The sequence below is a fragment of the Peromyscus leucopus genome, chromosome 2 (genome assembly GCF_004664715.2).
Source record: "Peromyscus leucopus breed LL Stock chromosome 2, UCI_PerLeu_2.1, whole genome shotgun sequence".
Lineage (NCBI taxonomy): Eukaryota > Metazoa > Chordata > Mammalia > Rodentia > Cricetidae > Peromyscus > Peromyscus leucopus.
Genome location: NC_051064.1, coordinates 110892807 through 110916441, shown reverse-complemented (window position 1 = coordinate 110916441; position 23635 = coordinate 110892807). Strand labels below are relative to the sequence as shown.

Genomic DNA, 23635 nt, shown 5'->3' with positions numbered 1-23635 from the left:
CTTAGATATGGATGGATTTGATGTATATATCCAGCATGTTATCTCTACTGCACATAATATTACTCATGTCCCATATGGAAGACAGGACAGGTTACATGTGATGTGTTAATGTTTGTTATACATTAATATTAATATTTTAGGCTCTGTGGGTTTCATGTCAAGTATTGTAGCTATTGTTACCATCATCTATGTGTTCTATCACGTATTTGTGTGAGACTCCAGACTTTTACTGAGCTGTTTGTTAATACCTCCATGTGGAGAGCTAGTTTCCTTATGCTCAATATGTCCAACAGTCTACATTCCTCCCAAACCTGCCTCTCTCCCCATCGTTCTCATATACTGAAATAACAATTTGTTTTTTGTTTTTAAGTTTTTTGTCCTTGGAATCTTCTGACTCATTTTTCTCTAGCATCCCACATCAATTTATAAGCAAAGCCAGTTGTTTGGCCTTCAAAATGTACACATATCTGTTCACCTCCCAGTATTCCCACAGCAGCCCTCCTGCTCCAGCCTTGCTCCTGTAGTACTACTGTAACGTGTGACTTCTCTCTGGCCCTCAGCGTCTGCTCGGTGAAGCCAGGCGGAACTTAAATGTTCCATTTCCCTTCCACTCAGAAAGAACCCTGTGAGGGCTTCCCTCAGACTCAGGAGAAATCAAGTCAGTCTTTACAACAGTCTGGAAGGCTTTGTCACCTGACTTCACCTCTCACTAGCCTCCTTGTTCCAGAAACCAGCTTCCTCGAGGCAGTGGCTCCCTCACCATCTAGTCACAGCCCCTTGCTGGGCGTTTGCGCTTTCTCTCCCTTCAGCTTGGAATGCCATTCCTGCAGGTAACTACTGGGCTCCTCCTCCTCTTTAGGTCGTCACTCAGATGTCCTTTTTATCTAGTGAGGGCTTCCCTGACTGTTGTTTGAAACCACAGCCGACCACTCTCCCAGACGTTTCCATCGCCTCCTACTTTATTTCTCCGTAGTCAGCCCTTACTTGCCACCTGTCATACACTGTATTTTATTTCTCTGTCTTCTTTTTTGTCTGTCTTCGTCACTAACAAGGGTGTCTCTGTCTTTTCTGACTGAAACTCTAGTGCCTACAGCAATGTTACTGCTTTTAATATAAAGAATTAAATAATTACCTCGGTCGACTGAATGGATCAATAATAGATCTACACAAGTCATGCTCTTCATGTGAACTGCCTATGCTGGTCGTTTGGCCCACATTTGTGCTCTACACTGTGCTGTGCAGATGGATGTGCAAAAGGATATCCTGGGTGGCTCTAACCATGCCCGTGGGTGTTAGCGTGCAGTGCATTGTGCATGTCCTTGTATTTTGAGCACTATGCGTGACCAACCTGCTTTCTATGTGTCTGTGTGTGCGTTTAACCACTGCTCACATACGTGGTAGTCTGGTGCTTCACAGACCCCACTCCCACCCCCCCACTCACCCCAGAGTTGTTCCCTCTTCCTTAGAAAGTCCGTACCTACAGCTTTGCAGTTCTTGGTCAGTGTATCCATCTCATAGCCAGGGTGGCACTCACACTTAAAGTAGCCCTTGTAATTCACACAGATCTGGCTGCAGGCATCTGGGTCCTGGCATTCATCAATGTCTGTGGGAAAGACCACAAGTCAGAACCGGCAGGAGGGTCTATATCTGCTTGGGCAGATGGGGGAGGGCTCACCGCCACAGGTCTTCTGGTCCACGAGCTGGAAGCCTGCTGGGCATGTGCACTCAAAGCCAATCTTGAGGTCAGTGCAGATATGGGAACAGCCGCCATTATTGTGCAGACACTCGTTCAGCCCTGGTGGGGGGAGGGGGGACACAGGCTGCTGAACTCCTCTGACAGGCAGGGAAGTGGCCCAGAGCAAAGCCAAGCCTTGGAGCAGCAGACTCCCACAGAGCCAGGAAGACAGGAAGCTGCATTGAACCTTTACCTTATTAGCCAGGTGACTGGGAAGGAGGAGGACCAGAGGGCAGGTCCCTGATTAGACAAGACAGAGCCAGTGTAACAAGGAGAGCGTCAGTCTTGTCCGCCTAGGCCCGAGTTCCATCCACTACCAGTTCCATCCACTAGAGGTAGCTAGGCCTTTCCTGGAGCTCTGAGGTCTTTCACAAACACATTTTTTTTCTTGTACATTTCCTTCTAACCTCTAAGCTTAAATGTATGTTCACCCCTTGAGAAATGCCCCCAAAATGCTTTCTGAATGCCTCTGCACATCCATTCTCAGCTTCAAGGAGCCCTCTTCACTCCAAGGCAGGTGACGCACTTTGGAATGGTGCTACGCTTATAAATCTGTCTTATAAAGCTGTCTCCTGTGGCTTTCTCCTCCTTCCAGCTCTGTTCAGTGGGGTTGGCCATGGGGCAGGGGCTCCCTCAGATCTCTGTAAAGTGCTGACTTCTGGTCCCCAACTATTTCCATATTTTCACAAGGCAGGGCCCAGAGTTAGTTTGCCAGTCAGGAGTCAGATAATGCAGAATGCCCTTACTTGCTACAGCTGAGTCTCCAGGCCAGACTTCCTTTTACATGTGCCTGTGGCCGAGTCAGGACTCTCTCCTGCCAGGACTTACACAGTGGACCTTCTTCAGCTCCTCTTTGACCTGCCCCATTCATCTACCTTGCCACAAGCCTAGACCAGGATTACTAAGGGGATGTCAAGAGGTCATCTGGATCTGGTTCCCTCATTCTCCACGCCCTCACCACACTACCTTCTGGAGAGTTCTAGGGGAAGGCCAGAACCAAGGCTTACCAAGTTCTCACAGCATCTCCTGAGCTCAGAATCACAGAAGGTTAATTCCACAAGCCAGGGGAGAGGGCCCACCAGGTTCATGCAACTGTCACTCCAGCCAAGCAAAGCAGAGCTGAGTGGAACCAGCTGTGGCCATGCATGCAGCTGGTTTGAGCTGCCCATCCATCCCAGGCCATGCACAGCTGTGGGTGTCCCCACCTCCAGCTGGAGCCATGCTTAGGGAATGTCCCCATTACCCCTGGGCCTCCTCCTGTTTCCCTGGAATGTTGGTGCAACTGAAAGAACAAGACCACAGCAAGCCCATGACTTCGGGGGACTAGGAGGGCTCCGTCAGGCCCGTCCCTGGAAAGCCCGTCTTCTGGAGGTGGTTTGAGCCACGGTAGCTTCGGAGGGATTGCTGGCACATCTACCGCTGGGAATCATTCTGGTCCCCACACCCTCTGTCATCTGTCTTGGGCTTTATCATTCCACGAGCACCATCCATTCACTTGTTCTCCCGTTCACTCACAGCCCCATCGTGCACCCACCCACTTCCTTCCTCTCTTTTGTAGGTAGACAAAAGTGTTTGCTGGACACTTAGCCAAGTGGTATGTATAGGTGGCACTGCTCAGGAAGAGCTCAAAATGACTGTGACTTTTGATGAATGAAGGTATGGAGAACCCAAGGCCAACACAGGTTGAGAGGAGAAAAGCTAGGAGGCCCCAATTAATTGATCCCTGACGATCTTCTTGAGAAGGTCTTGAAGAGAGTCTCTGTTCCTCTCTAACTCTGTGTAGCTTGTAGGGAGAGCTGGGAGAGGAAGGAAGAGGACAGGGTGGTCTAGAGGCCTGAATAGCATTTGACGTCACTTTCCCTAGCACAGTACACACTTGCATGCACACACCTTCATGCACACACACACATACCCACACTAGCTTATTGCAGAGGCACACACAAGTCTGCAGGCTCCACAGACATGGAAATGCAGGCAGAGATGCATGAATGCAGTAATTCAGAGATGCGGGGACAGACACTGGTCTCTTCACCAGCACAGACAAAAGGACACAGACAGAAACGAGGACATAGTTCTCTCTAGCATGTCATGCAGAAGAAAGTTTGGTAGGTTAGTAGTCCCTGGATAACTGCAGACCCGAGTGTGGGGAAGCTAGGGTCAGCCGCCCCTGCTTCCCTGCCCCCCCTTTCACAAACCCCTGCTGGCTCTGGGGGCAGAAGTGTCGTCTCTGCAAGCCCAGGTGGAGGCTCAGCCAGCTTTGCTCAGCTACTCTTGCTTCCAGCCAGTCTGGTTTCATTTTCAGTCGTCAGGAGAGCAAAGAGGCTGATCCTGGGGGAACTCTGGGGCAGGATGTTCCTCTGGGTACCCAGGAGGGGAGACGCTGGGCAGGCTTCCAGGAGGGAGGACAAGGAGGGGCCAACCTAGACTCTGTCTTCTGGGGGCTCCTTTGTCCAGTTCTTTGAAATTCTGTCCTGAGACAGGCAGAGATGAAGCACAAACTCTTCTGCTCACACCCTGGGCTCCTCCTCCACCTCTAGCTCAGGGCCTCTGCTCTTGCCAGTCCCTGGATGGCCAGCTCACCCTACTTCTCTCTAGTTTAGACTGCAAGCCTGAGCTCTCCCACGAGTCCAGCGTCTCAGGCTCTAGAATGGTGACATTGCCTGCTGCTGGGAGTACCCTACTCCCATCCAGGCCTGGCCTGAGTAGTGATCCTGGATGGATATGCTCCTGACGGGCTCCCTGGCTTCTCCCAACCTTTGACTCTGTCAGGGACCGGAAGAGCTCAAGGACCAAGGCCAAGGCTAGATCAGCAGGGCAGGGACACAGAAGAAGAGAGAAACTTGTAGAGGGCACATACTCAGTTTGTATATGGCAGAGTGGGGAGGCCCATTTCGTAAGAAGCCGCCTAATCTTTGAGCATCTAGACTTCAAAGGAAAAGGTCCCTGGAGCTCTGCAGCAATCCAGAACAAGAGATACCAGTAGCAGACGGCCCAATGTGAGGCCCCAGGATCGCACTTGGTCTAGAGGGTCAGAACAGGGCCTCGAGCCTGGATGCCAGGAGGGAGCATGGTGAGAACATTAGTTCAGCTGTTAGGTGTAGACAGGTAGCATACCACACTCTTTCTGAGGCTCATCCGACCAGTCCCGGCAGTCCCTCTGATCATCACACACTTTCCCGCCGTCCACGCACTCGCCACTCTTACACTGAAATCTGCGGGGACCCTCACAAGTTGACTCTGTCGGGCCAGACAAGAGAGTGGACAGTGTCTGTGAGACAGTGGGTGGGAAGGGGCACGGCTGGGCGGGCCAACCAAGGCCCACAGGAAATGAATGGAGTTCAAGCGCCAGCCCTAATAGACCTTTCAGGGGACCCTAGGACAGACAGTGGAGCCAGGGCCTGTAGAAGCTCTTCCCACAGGACAGACCCTCACCCACTCGTGCAGGAGTCTTTATCCGTTCTGGGAAAGACCGTGCAGCAGCTCTACAGAGCCTGAGCAGGGGCTGCCCATCCCCCAAGGGGAGTGTTTGCCCCAGTGCCTCCTTGCCCTCTCTGACTCCCCAAGACTAGTGGGTAGGGCCTCTATTCCGGTAGGGGTGGGTGGTGACCAGCAGAGCCACCTGAGAATGAGGAGGACTCTTTGGAGGACAGGCTTCAGTCTCTGCTCAGTCTGAGAACTAGTGAGGAAAGCCTTGGGTGCGGACAAACAGTGGGGAGGCTAGTCTTCCCGCAGCGTTTCACACCCCCTTAGCCTTCCTTCAGCTTTTACAAACTCCTTAATTACCAGCCCAGTTCTTGGGCTGGAAAGATGGCTCAGTGGTTAAAAGCACTGAACTGAGTTCAATTCCCAGCAACCACACGGGAGCTCACAACCATCTATAGTGGGATCTGATGCCCTTTCCTGGCATAAAGGTGTACATGCAGATAGGGCATTCATATACATTATAAACAAATCTTTTTTTTTTTAAAGTCCAGTTCTTGTGCCCCAGAACCCCAGTGATAATGGGCAAGTAAGTGATGCTGAAGGGTATCTCAGAGATCAAGGGGAGAACTCCGCCAACCCTGCTTTCTCCAGGCCAGGGAGGGTGACAGGGCCTTTCCTCAGCTGAGGTTCCATCCTCAAGGGGACGCCAACCCTTGCCTGGAGCTCACGCACCCTGCAGGCAGCCAGCTTCATCTCTCCCATCCGGGCAGTCCAGTTCCAGGTTGCAGCGTTTGATTGCAAGGACACAAGTCCCATCCCCACACGGGAACTCATTCTCACTGCAGGGTCCTGGTGCTGCTGAAACAGGGCAAGAGGAGGTCAGGACCCGTGCGGGGCTCGGAGCTTTCCCACGGCCTCATGCCATGTCCACCCAGAAAGAATGGAACAGTGACCGAGCTTAGGAGGCCTCAGAGGACACCCAGCCAGAGCATCTCAAGTGTACACATGGGGAGACTGAAGCTCAGAGAGGGGGGAGGCCTTGCCAAAGGTCACACAGCATTCCAGTCCCGTTTCCCTGCCCACCACCTCAGCACAGATGTGTGGTTTCCATTGAGTCCTGGTGCTCATGACTCAGTGATTTGGTCCGCTCAGTCAACCCTTCCTGAGCCTGGCACTGTGCTGGGTGTTGGTGGGGGGCCCGGACACTAAGAGCCCCTTTCCAGAAGCTCGGGTGCAGAGAGATGAGAAATGCACAGATGAGAATATATCACCGTGAGTGGTGCCTGTCAGAGAGGGCAGCAGGGGTCTGCCAAAGTCCCGTCAGGGACCCCACACAGCTGGGACAGTCAGCAGACTCTGACAGGCTCAGCACGTAGCCACTCCTAGGACAGAGGTCTCTGGGCAGGGGGACCAGTGCCAGACTCCCTCTAGCAGGGAGGGGCAGCAACAGGTGTGATGGAATGGCCACACAGCTGAGACACAGGTGCCTGGCTTCTGGGGTCAGATCTGAGCTCCGCTCCTTAGCAGCCATGTGACCTCCCGCAAGTCACTTCATTCTCCCAGTGTGAGTCTCTGTTAAAGCAGGGGATGTACTCCGGGTAGGAGGGCCATATCAGCAGGCTCTGGGTGGGACTGGGTGCGCGGAGGGGGCTTACAGCAGTCGGCCTCGTCAGACTTGTCCTTGCAGTCGCGGTCGCCGTCGCAGCGCCAGCCCAGGTGTATGCACTCGCCGCTGCGGCAGGTGAACTGGGCGGCGGGGGCGCAGGCGGCCGCCGTGGCCGTGGTCTCCTGGCCGGCTCGCCCGCAAAGCTCGGCTGCCTCGTCCGAGCGGTCCTCGCAGTCAAACTGGCGATCGCAGACCCAGCGCTCAGGGATGCAGGTACCGCCTCCTCCACAGCGGAACTCCCGGGGCGGGCAGGCCGGGTCCGAGCATCCGCGCTCGTCACTGCCATCGCCGCAGTCATCGTCGCCATCACACACGAACACAGAGGCCAGGCAGGAGCGGTTGCTGCACTGGAACTCGTGCGGGGCGCACACTGCGCAGGACAGAGAGCCGGTCGGCCGGCCGGATCCCATCCCCCCTGACCCAGCCCAGCTCTTGCTACAGGGGGGTTACAGGGTGTGCTGACCCTCACCTATAGGCTGGAAGAGGTCCTGTTGGAGACTTGAACAGGGAGCATGGTATGAGAGACTGCCACTTCCAAGCCAGGGGCTCAGTCATGCTAACTGACCTTGAACCACACTTGCCCTTCCTCAACTTCACCAAGTCCACAGAATTTCTGCCCTGTAGCCATTGCGTCTTCCCCTCACAGGTCCAAATCCCACCTTCAGCCAACCCATGCTTCTTGTTTCCCTGCTAAGGAAATCTCCGTCTGCCCCAGCCCGCCTATGTGCCTTTCCCAGGCACTCCACGTGTCCTTCTTACCCCATTATTCTAAGGACTGGCCCAGAGAGAGCCCTCTGTAGGATGTGGGTGTGGATGAATTCGGTAAAGAACAGGTCCTGGCCCTGTCTGGACCAGGGCTTCCTCTCTCTGATAGGCTAGTCTGGAGTCGCAGGAAGGCCTTAGAGACCAGCCCGCCCAGGTGCTAGTTTCAAGATAGAAAAACTGAGGCTCAGAGAGGGGAGCAAGCACCTTGCTCAGGGTCACACTGAAACAAAAGAACCAGAACTCAGGTTTGGGGCATTTCCTTCCTACTCTGACCCAGCCTCTCAGCTTTCCCTCTCTCTTTGGAGTGTTTCCAAGGCATCCACTCCCTCGCCTCCTCCTGACATTGGCCTCTGGGCTCAGGTGGGTCAGGAATGCTGTGGCTGTGACCACAAACATGGTGGTGGCAGCTCCATATCTTTCCATATGGGGGCGCCCAGAGTCCATGTTTCTATTTTCTGGTGACAAGATGTCAATTTTCATTGTTACTGAACATAAAATCAAGTGATGTCTTCAGTGTTACAATGTATGCAGACCTTGTCATGTTCTTGACAGCCCTACCAAGTTCCTGACAGCTGCATTTTTCCCCCTTCTGGGTGTTTGGGATGTGGGGGCATCAGAGGGAAAAGCATGTGCTCTTTGGTACCCCCACACCCCCCAGATGCTGCTGCTGACACCCTCCTGCCTGTCTAGACACAGCTTCACACACCCAGGGAGAGAAGGGTCTGTCTTCTGAGAGTCCTGACAGGAAGTGGATTCTCAATGAGGTTCTGAGGGCCCAGGGACCCCACTCCCTACATTCACAAAGGGGAGGGGTTCAGAGAACTGGAGAAGGGAGGGTTCCTTCTCTGCCCAGGCCACAGGGAGCCTGATAAGCTGTTCTCACACCTTTGGTTCCTATAATTAACAGATGTCCCTGTCCCAGCATGCCCTAGTCAGGTACCTCCCCCCCCAACTCCCTGCAATAGTGGTTGATGGCTTTAAACTGGAAGACTCGTTTGATTACAAGGTTGGGGGTGTCTAGGAAAAAGAGGGACTGGCATGGGTGGATGAGTTCTCACAAAACTATCACAGCTGAAGCCAGAGCCATCACTGAGGCTTTGAAGTGCAGACACTAGCCGGACCCTCACCCCTATTCATACACATCCTGCTCCAGACCCATCAGTTCTCCACATTTGGAACCTTAGAAGCCTTAGGAGGAGATGGCCTTGCTCCTGGACCAGGGAGGATGGCTAGGAGAGACTGGGTGGGGATGGGGAGATGCTCTGAGAGGCAGTGGTGGGCAAGTGCCTGGCATACACCCTCCTGAATTTCAACCCAGTCTCATAGTCTAGTAGCATGGCCAGTCTGGAGTCCCCAGGGGAAGACTGTAGGACCACCTTATCGTCCCCTTCAGACCTGGCACATAGTAGGTACCCAGAGATGTGAAATGAGCCAGATCATGTGCCCCCCTCCCCCTGCCTGCCCCTGGCCCAAACCTTGCTGGCCTGCTCTCTGAGAAGGAGATTATCCTGTGTTTGAAGTTCAGCCATGTGGAACTGTCCCAATGACCACTTCCATCTGTCCCTGCTGAGGCTGATGGGAATGTCTTCTCTGTATGTGATATGTGCCCCAGTCTGAGATGTCAGCAACAGTCGTCCTTCACACCCCAGGACTCTGTCGGCACATGCCCCATGCCCCATGCCCCGTTCCCGGCACTGCCAGTCCCCAGGCACGAGACATCGCTTTCATGCAGCCCAGTCTTTGGTTCCCCTGCGCTTGCTTGGAGATCGGTAGACTCGTAGAATGGATGAGCAGATGTCAGACATGGTAGAAAGCTGTGTGTTAGACCTGAATTTGAATCTCGGTTCCATCCCTCAGCCTTGGGCACGTTTCCTCCCTTGTCTGAGCCTCAGTTTCCTCACCCGTGAAATGGGGATGGTGGTGGCTATTCATGAGGTGGTCGGGAGGATGAAAGAAGGGAAATGGCTCCTAAGTGCCCAGCCGTCTCTAATCTTCTCCTCATTATTCTTCCCTGCCCACCTTCCAGGCCCCACAGAGAAACAGGCCCCTTCAAGAGGTCACCACTCCCGAGGGCGCCTGACTGCTCGGCAGACAATGGGATTCTGGCCCTGGACTCACAGGTAGGACAGCCGGCCTCGTCCGCTCCGCCCTCACAGTCCTTCTCGCCATCGCAACGCCATGAGGCAGGCACACACTTGTGGCTGGTGGGTCCACAGCTTAGCTTCTCAGCAGGACACTCTTCCCTGGCTGCAGAGACAGACATCCGGAAGTTCATGGCGGCTTAGCTAAGGGTGACTCAGGATACAGCACCACAGTCCTGGTACTGGGCGTAAGTCCCTAGCAGTCCACAAGGGACTCCTGCTCCATGCCTCTTCATCGGAAGCCATCTTCCTAAATCTGACCCCACCCCACACTGTCCCCGCTCTCTCATGGTCTCCTAGTCCAAGACATTCAAATCCCTTTTTTGTTTGTTTGTTTGTTTGTTTTTCAAGACAGGGTTTCTTTGTGTAACAGCCCTAGCTATCCTGGAACTCACTCTGTAGACCAGGCTGGCTTCAAACTCACAGAGATCCACCTGCCTCGGCCTCTCCAGTGCTAGGGTTAAAGGCGTGTGCCACCACCGCCTCGCTTCAAGTCTTTCTTGATCCAAGCCTCCCCCCCCCCCATCTTCCCTTTAAGATCTCACAATATGGAACTGCCACAGCCTTGCTGTGTTCCAGCCTTGTGCCTTTGGTGAGGTATGCCTAACAGGACCTCGGTTTACTTCCAGATCATCACCTCCATGATTTGAACCTGTGGTTGGAGGGCTCACCCAAACCCTAGCAGCAGCAATCTGGAGTCTCTGTAAGATGGGGCCCGAGCCCACCGCTGAGAACAGCCTCTCCACGCAGGCCCAGCGGGACTGCCAGCTATAATTACTGCAGCTGCAATCAGAGGCTGACTCAGTCAGGGGCCTAGAGCCCCGGGGTTGAGTCTCGGTTTGGAAGAATGAGAACCCTATTCAGGACTGGGGGCAGCTCGCTCAGCTCCCCCCACTCCACGTGACCGCTGAGGCAGACACATCTTCGACCTTGTTGGCTGGCTCCCCGCTGCCGTCTACAGTGTGCAGGAGTCCCAGCCTCAGGTCTCTAGATTTGTGCCAGGCACAGTGCTAGACATTTCCATTTCATCTTTAGAATAACCCAGCAGGGTGAGGATTATGTTCCGGCCTCCAGCATGGAAAGTGAGGATGTGGGCTCTGAAGGCTGGCTGCCTGGGTTTGAATCACAGCTCAGTTATTCAGTGGCCACGTGACCTTGGCCAGAAATACCTCTCTTTGTGTCAACAAAGTGTAATGACACTATGACCTGCTGCATATGATTGTTGTAATGACCAGATTAATGTCTGTAAAGCGTTTAGAAGTACATTCATCCTAGGCTCACTACATGCTCCCCATTGTTATTATCCACACATAATGGACGAGACTCGGAGTCTTGTTTATCCAGTCAGTGGATAATATTGAGCACTGCTGGGCTGCTGGGTACGAGGCATGATGGTAAGCTCTGAGTTCCAGTCACACACACACACACACACACACACACACACACACACACACACACACACACTGGGAACAGTTTCGTACGTCCAGAAGAGTGACTCATGTCTCACTCTGATCTCTGATCTGTTTCCTCTCATTTTATTTCTGTGGCTGGAATGAGAGGCCACAGAGATGAATAAAAGTGGGCCGAGACAAGGAAAGACACAGAAACGGGGGCTGGGTGGGGCAGGTGTCTAAACCAAGGTCCCCCATGACACATGCTATGCCCTGGGGACAAGCACCTTCAACCCCATGTGGATCCCAGATGTGGGCAGGTTTGGGACACCTGGCATGGAACACCATCCTGAATCAGGCAGTCCAACGGGAACAGAGAATTCATAGAGTTCACTCTACACCAAGTAACTGTCAGGTAGAGCTCTGGAAAGCACTGACATTCAGTGAACTTTTAAAATGGCCACTTTTGGGGGCTGGAGAGATGGCTCCGTGGTTAAAAGCACTGGCTGCTCTCCCAGAGGTCCCAAGTTCAATTCCCAGCAATCACATGGTGGGTCACACCATCTATAAGGGATCTGATGCCCTCTTCTGGCCTGCAGGCATACATACAGATAGAGCACTCATACCTAAAAAAAATACATAAATACATACAAAAATGAAATGGTCACTTTTGCCAGGAGGTGATGGTACACGCCTTAAATCCCAGCACTTGGGAGGCAGAGGCAGGCAGATCTCTGAGTTTGATGTCAGCCTGATCTACAGAGTGAGTTCCAGGAAAGACAGGGCTACACAGGAAAAACCCTATCTCCAAACACTGCTCCCCCCCCCCAAAAAAAAGGCCACTTTGGGCTGTCATGTGGGGGGGTGAAGGGGGTCGGGCATATGAAGATAACTTTGTCACCAGCACTGGAGAACCTTGAGCACTTCTTGGTACTTCAGAACATGAAGCAGCCGGAGCTGACCAGCTGACTCCCAGAAAGTTCTCTAACCAAGAGGCGGGACTGGGGGGGGGGTGTCTTAGAAGTTCAAGTCCCTGGGCCCCAGGCCATATTGACTGAATCTAGATGTTGAAAGCCAAGGAATTTGCAGTTTTAAAAAGTTTTATATTTTTCTTCGTGTGAATGTGTGTCTGCTACATGTGTGGAGGAGGAAAAGATGACATCGGATCCCTGGGTGCTGGGACCCAAACTCAGGCCTTCTGGGAAAGCAGAAAGCATTCTTAATGGCTGAGCCACTGCTCCAGGCCCTGGAACCTGCATTTTAGTAACTCCTCTCAACTGAAGCAGTTCCAGGTACCCCTGTGTGAGAGCCCCCTGAGGTAACAAGCTGCATATTGAAAAGATATGGCACACCTCATCTCCTTGTAATACCATGACACCCTAAGAGTGATCCAGGTGTTCAAATGTTTGCAAGCCCCTGAGAGAGCAGTGGGGTGGAAAGGCAAGGCAAACACTAAGCACTGACCCGGACTCCGAGAACTAGGCCTCACGGGGGAGGTGGACTTTTTTCAGCCATGAAGAACAAAGTTATGTCATTTGCAGGAAAGTGAATGCAATTGGAGATGATCATATTAAACAAATTAAGCTAGACTCAGAAAGACAAATATTGCATGTCTTCCCTCATTTGTGGTTCTAGTTTTATTTGAATATATAAAATTAAGTGTGTATATACGACATTAAAATAGAAGCAAAATTATCTAGAGGAACAAAGGAGCTAATGGGAGAGGGAAGAATATGCTTAGCACGGTATGTACTTGTGTGAAAATGTCCTTGTAGAACCATGTACATGAACACACACAAAGAAAATTGTATGTAATACAAGTGCTCGAGGTAGACTCCATGCCCTCTCTATCATGAAGGTCTGAGTGGGAAGGGCAGCATCTGTGAGGAATGAACCCCATGGACTCCAGCCTGTTGGTGCCCTGTGTGTGTAACAGGACTGTATGCACTAGGTTTCTGTGATTTACAGTTTACCCAGTCCAGTTCATAGCATTTAGCCAGAACCAACTCAGATGCTCATCATCACCCTTACCCTAACCCTGACGAGCAAGAAGGCTGTGAGTCAGATTCCAGGAGCACCATTCTCAAAGGGACTGTGGCGGTAATGTTTCCTAGGCTGAGTAGGGCAGCAGTCCTAAGGTTCAGAGACATCAAGTGAGTCACCCAAACATGCACAGCACATTGAAGACAGAGTCTGGGTTCCTCTAACAAAAGCCCTGTCTTTCTATCAAACCTTTGCAAGGCTGAGAGCCACCCCCAAACTTTCTTCCCCAAAGCCGAGGTGACTGAAACAGCCTCTGGCCAGATGTTCCACCTCCGGAGGCCTGGTCCTGCACCACCACCCCCAGTGCGGCAGGCAGCCGATTGAACTTTTAATGAATATTTATACAGTTAACAGCATAACCTTTCAACAAGGACAATGATTAAACAATCTGTCTGCTTCCTTTCTTTATAATTAATAAGGCATTTGCTGTGTCCCTAAATAGGCATTTCTAATTACAGGCTCTCAAGGACCCAGCAGTGCCTACGACCAGTCCCTTCACCCCTAAAGAGTCAAGGCTCCCAGAATGCCAGGAGGCCAAGGAGATCAAGTTGACAAGCATTCCTTGGAGTGGCATTCCAGGGTCCAGCGAGAGGTAGGTGTGTGTGTCAAATGCCTGTCTCTCCCGCACCCTCACTGCCTGTGCCTCTCTTGTGGTATAGCTCGTCCCCAAAGCTGGGACTCCAGGCTCCAGGTCGGGCCTCTCCACTGAGTACGGCAGAAAGTGCTGGTGGCCATCTCCCGGGCAGAGAGGAAAACCGAGAGAGTGTAAGTTGCTGGCTGTGAGTCTTACGGAGGCAGCTGAGGTGGACTTCCACCCCAGGTCCATGCTATACAGCCACTGCGCAGGAGGAGACTGCTGCTTTCCCCAGCATGGCTGGAGAGGTCAGTGAGGTGCTCAGCTAGCCTTGGCTCAGGTAGGCTGAACAACTTGGCTATCTGATGTCTATTGTCAGGATCCTTGAAGCCAAGACCTCCAGGCAAGTGGATATAGGTGAAGGAGGCTGGGTTTCAGAGTCAATAGACCTAGGTCCAAATCTCATTTACTAACACTAAGTTCCTTAGGCAAGACATTTATCTTCTATGCTCCCTGGGTCTCCTCTGCTGAAAATGGGGTGGGTAAGTGGTTTGCATGAGGCAGTGTGGGAATCCCTATACTCAAAAGCCTGGACCACACTGGAGCTCAGGAAACAGTGCTCTTGTCCTATCCCATGCAATGACAATGCAACGTCTGCTGGGGAGGCTGGTCTCACCCCTGGGGAATGCACGGGAGCACGTATGTCTCATTGTGACATGGTCCCCATCTCAGCACAGCCTCTCCTGGAACACAGGTTCCCAAGGGACACCTTTGGCTTGCTGTCCAAGTGTTCCAGACAGAAGCACAAATCTTCACTGCCAGACAACACTAGTGAGGGCCTGAAACTCCACCCAGAGGGGACTGAAGGCATTCGTTAACTTCCTGAGACTCCTGTCCCAGAAACCCAAATCTACAGGTACGTTTGCCGACTCAGAGGTTAATAAATAAAGAAACCAGGATAATGTTTGTTGATGGACCTTGCGGCTGCTCACTGGTTTGCAGTTTTAGAGACTTGGATGTTAGGGAGAAATGGGGTTGCCTGTTCCAAGAGAACTTGAGACGTGGGCAACCACCAGTGTCCCCTGGCTGGGCCCTGTCGTAGGGAGCACACCTTTGCCCCCTGTCACCCTGAAGGAGCAGAGTTACAGTAGACTCCTTCACACCTCATCAGGCAGAATGGGCGATCTCAGATCTCCAGGCCTGCACTTCCTGATCCATAAGAAGCAGGTGAGCAGAAGTGAGCAGCGAGAGCCCCTTCCAACTGCCAAGATGCAAGGGGGGAAATCCGCGTGCAGTGAGCAGCACCCAGATCTGAGCTCTCTCCCCTTGAACCACTCTCCTCTCCCTGCCTGCGCCCCTCCCAGCAGATGCCTGAAGGTGGGTCAATCAAGTGAGCTATAATTAGAACCCAAATGACACTTTCATTAGGCAAATGTTCTAGGCTTTCCCATTGTGACTCTGGTTGTATTTGATGAGTACCTATCCCAGGTCCCTGTGCTTCTCTCACGCACAAGCCCCTCCCCCTATACTGTTTCAATAGTATGACTCTGGAGTCCTGATAGCCTAATAAACTGTAATACTGGGGCAGAGATTTGAGGTCCAAGAACAATAATAAACAACACGGACACTTACTCCAATACTTGTGTTTTCTCAGCGGAGTCCCACACCCATTATAAGGCAAATACGCCATGCCACTTTACAAAAGGAGAAACCAAGGCTCAGGAAGACTAGGTAACTCACCTGAGGTTTCAAGGCAAAGGGCCTGACCCAACTGAATCAGATCCCAAACCTACTGTACTCTTCTATCTATAATCTTTCTGTTGGGGTGAGGAGTAAGGCTCTATCCTGGGAGCTGGCACAGTCCCAGAAACCTGGTAGGCTATGGAGGTTGCTATGGCAACACCAATTAAATGGACAGCGGGTTTTCATTCAGTTGGGAAGCTGTGAGCAAGCTTGCTACCAGTCCTGCTGCCCCAAATTCTGCCTGGCCTTCAAGGTCCTCTCTGGCTGATTCTTCCAGGCAGCCCTCCCTAGTCACATACCCTGTGACCAGTGCTCCGACCAATGCAAAGATTCAGGAAGTAGGGATCCCAGGCTTTGCACCCCACTGGACAAGTGCAGAAAGTGGGTCCTGGACTACTAAGAATTTAGGAATCTTAAAATGAGGAAATCTATGGGATCCTAGGTTGGGACTCATATTTGGAGGAGCAGTGGAAAAAGGGCCCTCACAGCAATTGCCTGGGATAATCCACATGGAGTTGGGCCTCTTCAATCCCGGGTGCTTTCTTGGCTGCTGCTCCCATGAATCAAAAGCCTGAGAAGCCTGTCTTTTGTCACAGGAGAGGCACTTGCCACAAGCAGGCTGTATGTCTGTGAGGCAGGTCTACCAAGTTCTTGAGGCCTCCAGCTGCTCAGCTGATACATAGAAGGACCTTGGAGTCAGGAGGAGTGGGGATGTGGGCCCAGCACAGACCATGAGGTAGGAAGGCAGCGAGCACTGGCATTTTGAGGAAGAAAGACAGGGAAATAGGCAGGATGGGAGAGTACCTGGAAGTCACACACCTTTAATCCCAGCATTGAGATCTCACACCTCTAATCCCAGCACTAGGAAGGAAGTGATATGGCCGGGCGGAGAAAGGTACATAAGGCGTGAGGAGACAGGAACTGAACCTTCTCAGGCGGAGGAGTCCTAGAGGTAAGAGGTGGCAGTGCTTGTTCCTTGGTCTCTCTGATCTTTCAGCATTTACCCCAATATCTGGCTCCGGTTTTTGTTTTGTTTTGTTTTTGTTTTTTGTTTTAATTAAAAGACCATTTTAGAATTCGTGTTACATCTGTAAAAGACCATTTAACATTCGTGCTACAACTCTGCCCCTTCTCAGCTGAGCAGCCAGGGTCAACTGGCCAGCCTGGTCCAGTCTCAGTTTCTTTCTCCATTAGGGATCCACCACCCTCTAGGCTGGCATGAGGATGCCAGTCACAGGCAAGTGTGGCAGGGCTTTGTTCTTTTGGAAGGGCCGGAGAAAGCCCCGGGCTTCCCTCTGCCCGCACGCCTCCAGGACAGCATGGAGTGGCATTTGGTGTGGTGAGGAAAGGATGGGGTCTGCAGGAAAACTGGGGAGGGCTTGGCAGCTGCCTAGGAAATGAGGGGCCTTTGTCTGGGGTGGGGGTCTCCCTTGCTCTCCTTTTCTCTTTCTCTCTTGGAAACTGGTAGCTCTGTTGCTAGGAGACAAGGAAACCCAGTTATCATCAGCAGCAGCCTTAGATGGGACTCTGGCCTCTATTGTCCCTGCCTTTACCTCTGGGGCAGATGTTAGTCCCAGAGAGGGGTTTCTGGACCCCCCCACCTTGAGTCCCACCATTCTCCACGTGCTTCCCCCAGCCTTTTGTCTCAGGCTCGCGCTGCTGATGCCTCTGGACCGCTGGGTCCTCCCCCTCCCCTCCTCATCTCCTTTTTAATTTAACAAATGTCACGGAATGACCTGCCAGGTCTAAGTTTGCTTTGAGGATTAGAGCCTAGAGAAGAAATCATGGAGAGACAAGGCTCTGTATGTGGAAGGCAGTCCTGGAGCACCAGCTCTGCCGCCTCAGCCCTGGTTCCTTCTGTCGGCATCCAGCTCGCCATGAAGAACAAGCCTCCTGTACTCAGCTCACCCAAGACAGAGGAGAGAGCTGGGCCCTCGAAGTCCTGCCTGGGTGGCCATGGACAAATCACTCCAACTCTGAGTTTCTGTGTGCCCCTTTTGACAATTCAGGAAGTGGTAACCTGCCTCTAGAGGCTGCGCTCAAGATGAAAGGGTGGCTGTATTATACAAAGAGCTTAGCGAGGTGTGGCCCCAGTAAATGATTAACAAGCACCAGCTGCCGTTACTGCCGCTGGAATGACAATTAAGATCCTCGAGAACAGAGCAGCAGGCCTGGAAGATGAGCCATGGCTACTTCTGAGCAGTATTTGGGGGCCGATTCTAGCTCCTGGTGCTACAGGAACGGAGTCAAACTTACAAGGGAGCCGAGAAGAAAGCCCGGGAAACAGGCACCTAAACCCCCGACTGCTTACCAGGAGCCTCCCACTCCCCAGAGGGCCTGCCTGGCACCGAGCATCCTCTGACTGTCTCACATGAACCCAACACTTGCCAACACGAAAATGCTGATGAGGAAACTGAGGTCCAGGGCAAGACTCACAACAAGTGGCCTTGGACTCATCAGACCCGTCAGGACACTCCTCCTCGCCATCACACTTCCAGCGCTCCGGGATGCAGTGGCCGTTATCACAGGTAAAGTCACTGTCTGCGCAGGTCCTCTTGGCTGTGGGACAAAGAGAAGAAAGAGCTGAGGATCTGTTGAGCACAGAATGCTTTTCTAAGACAGAGTCAGGCAGCCAACAGGTAGCTGGCTTGTGCTCAGCCTAAAAAGTGTACCCCCAAACCTCCTGCAGGGTCTGTAAGTAGGGAGCTCCAGTCCAGCAAGGCTGGCAGCCACCCCTTCCCCCACACCACTTCTCAATTCCTCCCTTCAGGCGGTTCTCAGTCTCTTCACCTGCCTACCCCACCACACACACACAACCAGGCCCCGTGGAAGAGCGCCCGGGAGCTTATGATCATGAACCCTAAAAGGAGACAACAATTTTGTGACAATGGACAAGGAAATTGTAGCCCAGAGGGAGCACTCATTGGTCAAGACACCCACATGGGTCCCTGTCCTAGAGCTCTGCAGGAAGACTCCCATCCTTCATCAGGGGTTTGGAACACGCTGGACCTCCTGCCATCGGTGTGAATTTGAGGACATTATGAACATGTGAATTCCCTTCTCTTGACTATCCACTGGGAGAACACAAAGGGCTGAAGAAGAGCAAGAAGTTGATGTATGAGGACACGACATCGGGCCCTGCACACAGCAGGTGCTTGCTCTCGGTACGGCTACTGCTGTTTGTCTGGGTAGTGATTAGGAGGGAAGGAAATGGGGTGCTATGTGCCCTTACAAGCTGAGATCCTCACGGAATATGAATACCAGATCCAGCCCCAAACTAGTTTGCTGCCCCGTGTGCCTAGTTCTGAGAGAAACTGGAGTTTAGGGGTCAGAGTGGAGAAGAAGGCCATGTCCCAAGGTTGCTCTATTATTATTTCTGTGTTGTCCTGGTGCCTGGCACTGACCATAGCTTCAGACAAGGGCAGAACAGGCAGCTGTCCCAACAGGGAATGTGCAGATGAGCCTGGCTGCCTGCCCACCCTGGAAAGTGTGGAGGAGAGGTGTGAGGACTTGGCCTTTGGCTCCCTGCACCCTCCATGTACTCCAGGGCCTCAAAGAGTCAGGGACTTCTCAACATCACCTGCATTCAGCTTCCATGAGCCCTACCCAGGCTGGGATTGAGGGTTCAGGAGTGATGTCACAGGGAGCCAGCGGGGCCGAGTTTGTGTCTTGGTTGTTGGGCTTTGCCGTGTCCTCTCAAGGGAGGGACTTCCCCTTCTCTGCCTTTGGTTTCTTCATAGGGAAAGGGAAAGAGATAAGACACAATCTTTTTTTTATTTATTTTAATTTTACTTTATGTGCATGGGTGTTTTGCCTGCGTGTGTGTCTGTGTGAAGATGTTGGATCCCCTGGAACTGGAGTTACAGACAGTTGTGAGCTGTCATGTGGGTGCTGGGAATTGAACCTGAGTCCTCTGGAAGAGCAGCCAGTGCTCTTAGCTGCTGAGCCATCTCACCAGCCCCCAAGACACAATCTTTTGGGCATAGTAGGTAGTCTCACAGGTCAAGAGGTCCTAGAACTGGCAGGGATAGTGTCCTTAGGGAGCCTGGGCCCTGGGAGTCCTCTGTCTGAATGACGGTAGGACTAAATATGATGTTAGGGCCATCTGGATACTGCCCCTCTCTAGGGGCTGACAAGTTTCCTCCTTTTCTTCCCTCTCCAAATTCCCAATTGGCCCCACCCTGATTACTGTTGGTCCTTAGGTACTGTTAATCCCATCACACTCTGCTCAGGCCGTCGTCTGAAAACCCTCTCTCTAAACACTGCTTTTCCATTATACGCTTGGATGTTTCTTTCTTCAAGAAGCCTTCCCATCACCTCCCATCTTTGTCAGGGACCTCCTCTGAGTTGCCCTAATCCTCTAAATGATTGTCTGTAGCCTGGTAAACTTGGTACAGATGGTAGATATTTGGGGCTCTAGGCTGCACAGGCTCTGTTCTGCACTTCAGTTTTGCTATTGTGGACAGACAGAAAGCAGGTGGGTGACCAGGGCTGTGTTTCTGTACGTTTGTTTTCAAAGAGCAGCAACAGGCTGGTTTGGGCCTGTGCCCTTAAATCTGATGCCCTCTGCTCTGTGTCATCACTGAGTCTGTGGTCTGGTGTGGCTTGCTTTTCTCCTGTCCCTCCACAACAGGTACCATGTCAGATTCCACACAGGACCCAACTCAGGGCAGACCCTAGGAGGACAGCAAGCCCATTCCTGGCCTCTCTGCTCTTACTCACCCAGGGCAGGGATCCTTCCCCTTGGGAAGCACAGTCCATGGCCTAAGGATTTGTTTGTTTGGTTTGGTTTTCCCATCTTGTGGTCCCCCAGCTGCCTAGCAGGGCTTGGGGGGAACTGACTGGCTTCTTTGACTCCACTCCATGTTGGCTTTGCTTTTCCATGGCATCCTCATAGTGCATCTGTATTCTGAGGGGTTTTCTTCATGTCTTCCTAAAATAGATACCTCTTTTTCTTTTTTCTTTCTCTCCCTTCCTTTCTTTTTCTTTTTTTCTTTTTTGTTTTTTTTTGAGACAGGGTTTCTCTGTGTAGTTTTGGTGCCTGTCCTGGATCTTGCTCTGTAGACCAAGCTGGCCTCAAACTCACAGAGATCTGCCTGGCTCTGCCTCCTGAGGGCTGGGATTAAAGGCGTGGGCCACCACTGCCCGGCAGATGCCTCTTTTTTTATTTTTCCAGTTCTCTGTCGGATGTTTTACTCAGGAAACCCTAGGACAAACAGCCTGATATTTCCTCCCTTAACACAGGCAGAGTCCCAGGCAAAGCTGTTAAGGTATACGCCCAAGGTCACATGTTAAGTGAGAGGAGATCTGAACCTGTCAAGTTAAAAAACCTGCTCTTCCAACCAGCACAATCCCCAAACAGTGGCACATGTGTCAGAAAAGCCCCCACATAAGTTAAGGAGTCAGTGAGAGCGTCAGTCTCCGATAAACCTCTGCCCTGGGATGTAGAGAACAGGGCATCCGGTCCAAAGAGCTCCAGCAAGGGGACAGGCAAGGACGAGACAGCTTGTGTAAGGCGATGGGGGGGGCTCTGTCACTAGGCATAGGCCAGCCAGATACCACCCCAGGACCCTTTCTTCCAGGGCATTCTGGGAATGTAGGGGAGAGCTTGGTCTCTCCCTGTATGCCAAGCCATGGCAGACACTGGGCATGGAAGCTAAATGTCAGAAATGACAGCTTCAGAGATGGCTGGCCCATGGCAGACTGAGGAACAGACGGTTTCAGTGTCTTGGCCAGTTTGATCCTTTTCACCCAGATCTAACCTTGTACCTGTCACCCCAAGTCCCAGGAACACTCACAGCTATCCTGCTAGCTGCTGTTAATCCCCTTTACAGAGGAAACTGAGGCTCTAAAGAGGTGAGTGGGTAGGGGGCAGAAGAAGGACTTCAGGGGTCCGTGTGGCAGCTGCCAGAAGTAAGTAAATCCCTTTCCACTAAGGCTTGCAGCCACCGGGGTATTGGCAGGTAAAGAGTAAAGACTCCTGAGACAGATGCCCCCCAAACCTCAGGGACCTTGTTGCAAGGACTGCCAAGCACAGAGGTTCTTGTCCAAAGGTATACCCTTTCTGTGTGCCCAAAAGTGTATAGCAGAAACCCGGCCTATGGTGATCTGTGTTTGAGTAATGTACCCTGGAGAAACTGAGACAGCATGATAACTTTCAGGTTTGAGACTAGACTAAGCCACTTTGAAGGCTCTCTGTTGGACCTCTGAAATCACTTAGAAGGATCTGGCACGGGAGCCTAAGATGAATCCTGGCATGGCCACCTCTTCACTAGGTGACTGAGAGCAAGTCCCGTCTGTCTTGAAGTCAGTAGGGAGGTGGCTATCTTGTGTAGCACTGCCCCAGGACGAAAGGCAAAAGAGCTCAGTGAATAAGCTCAGCATCCTCTGGTCCCTCCAGTGTAGCCAGGCTAGCTGGGCTCTGCCACAGAAGAGGCCAAGCAGTCGGTCAGGGCCATCACTGCAGGCCATGCCAGACCCTACTCTCCTGGCCTTGGCTTTGGTTCCCAGGGCAATTCCCCAGCTGGGCTCCAGGCTGTGGTTCCCTGTTTCCAGGGATTTATGTCCCTCTGTGCCAGTCTGCCCCTTGGACAATGCCCACCTCTGTGAGTCCCTGTACTCCACACTGCAGGAGTGATACACAGTCATCCAGGGTCTGCGACATCATAATCTGGTGCCATGGCAACAGATGGACTGCTACAAAGGACTTGGGATTCCACAGGGTGGTGAGGAGGGGCCTGCCCCAGGGAAGAGCAGAGGACAGTGGGAAATCCGGGACAAAGGAAGTGAGGGCTACTGCTATTTATACTAGCGCAAGCAAAAGAAGCACCCGACAGTTCTCGGTCAAAGGGACGCTTCTGTCACTTGTGGCTGTGTGACCTCATTCAAGATACACTACTTCTCTGAGCCTCACAAAACACTGGGCCGCTGCGAGGAACACAGAGGATAGGGGGTGCCAGGGATTTGTGAACTAAGAAATCAAAGGAGACTCGGTTGAGGAGCGAAAAGTCACGGCCACGGCCCCAGCCAAAGGGTGTGTGATGCGGGCTTGTCAGTCAACACATCTGGGTGGTGCTTCTCCTCAGGAGATGGGGGTGTGGTGCCGACTGGTCCTTCAGCAGCTCTCGGCCCCTGCATGATCCTGTAAATTATTATGATCACTCACCACTCCCACTCACCACCCCCAGAGGCGTCCTTCCCAAAACAATGCATTATCCTCAAGCTGTGGATCCCACCCACACACTCCTGTGCACAGATGTGGCTTCAAATAATCCAGCTGCTGCTTGTGGCCAAGAGAACGTCCCACCAACCAGAGTTCCCAGATGAGTGTCAACCCAAGGTCACACCACATATGCACATTGAGAGGCTGCACTTGAGCTCAGGTATTGATATCTGGGCCGACTGTGTGGCCAAGAAGCCTGAGAGGCCTCTCTAGGTCACTGGAGGAAGGCTGTGCCCAAAGGAGGAGGTGCCTATTGTGAGGATGGGTGGTGGTGGTGGGGGGGAAGGGCATTCTGGGAAGGGCTAACAGGCCCATACTGGAGGAATCAGCACTGGAGGAATCAGTCTGTAAGGGACTGGGTGGGTGGCTGAGGAGGGCAGCAAGGATCACGGAGCCTGTGAGCTCTTCCAGGCTAGCAGCCAGCTTGCTCTGCCTGGCATCAAACTGCCCTTTGGAGGCCCGGTTTGACCTTGCTTTCCTTGAGCTCATCCAGGGACCCACTCAGTGTCTGGCTAAGCACAGAACTGCTTATTCAGCAGCCAGTGAGACCCATGGCTCTGTTTGCTTTGTGATTTGGTAAGGCTATGCAGCATGGACCAGTGGCCCCTAGCAGAGGAAGAGAGTCAAAAAACAGGCAGAGAGCCTGGGTGGCTGTCTGCCCATATCTTTAAGATATACTTTCCCCCATGGCTTACCAAAAACCCCCACAAAGTCTGCAGCAGATACCTAATTGGTTGTTTCTTCCAGTACATCTAATTTTGTTTAATGAAGAGATTCCCCTTTCTGGATGCCATGTCTGTTTTCCAAGAAAAGAAAGCCCAGTGAGCCATATCTGGGAAACACTATGTGATGCAAGCTCTCGCTCCTATAAGATGAGGTCCCTGGAAGAAAGTCTGGCCACAGGTACCCAGCAGAGAACAGCAGTCATCTCA

General features: G+C 52.3%; 1 protein-coding gene and 1 long non-coding RNA gene across 13 annotated transcripts in view; one reads left to right on the top strand and one right to left on the bottom strand.

Moving 5' to 3' along the window:
- Lrp8 (LDL receptor related protein 8) overlaps positions 1-23635 on the bottom strand; it is a 71671-nt gene that overhangs the window by 20092 nt on the left and 27944 nt on the right. For 3 of the 12 annotated variants that reach the window (XM_028888357.1, XM_028888401.1, XM_028888408.1), the window contains exons 3-9: positions 17918-18040; positions 9708-9836; positions 6814-7194; positions 5891-6016; positions 4850-4972; positions 1676-1795; positions 1478-1603 (exon numbers count right to left, since the gene is read on the bottom strand). In XM_028888357.1, coding sequence (XP_028744190.1) covers positions 1478-1603; positions 1676-1795; positions 4850-4972; positions 5891-6016; positions 6814-7194; positions 9708-9836; positions 17918-18040 — 1128 coding nt within the window. Of the gene's footprint in view, positions 1-1477; positions 1604-1675; positions 1796-2978; positions 3018-4849; positions 4973-5890; positions 6017-6813; positions 7195-9707; positions 9837-17917; positions 18041-23635 lie in introns of all 12 variants that reach the window. The other 9 variants (XM_028888392.1, XM_028888425.1, XM_028888374.1 and 6 more) reach the window with 8 other exon arrangements.
- LOC119087433 lies at positions 7188-16363 on the top strand. Its single transcript, XR_005090881.1, has 3 exons — positions 7188-9709; positions 13623-13756; positions 14493-16363. It is a non-coding gene; the product is annotated as an uncharacterized LOC119087433 (long non-coding RNA).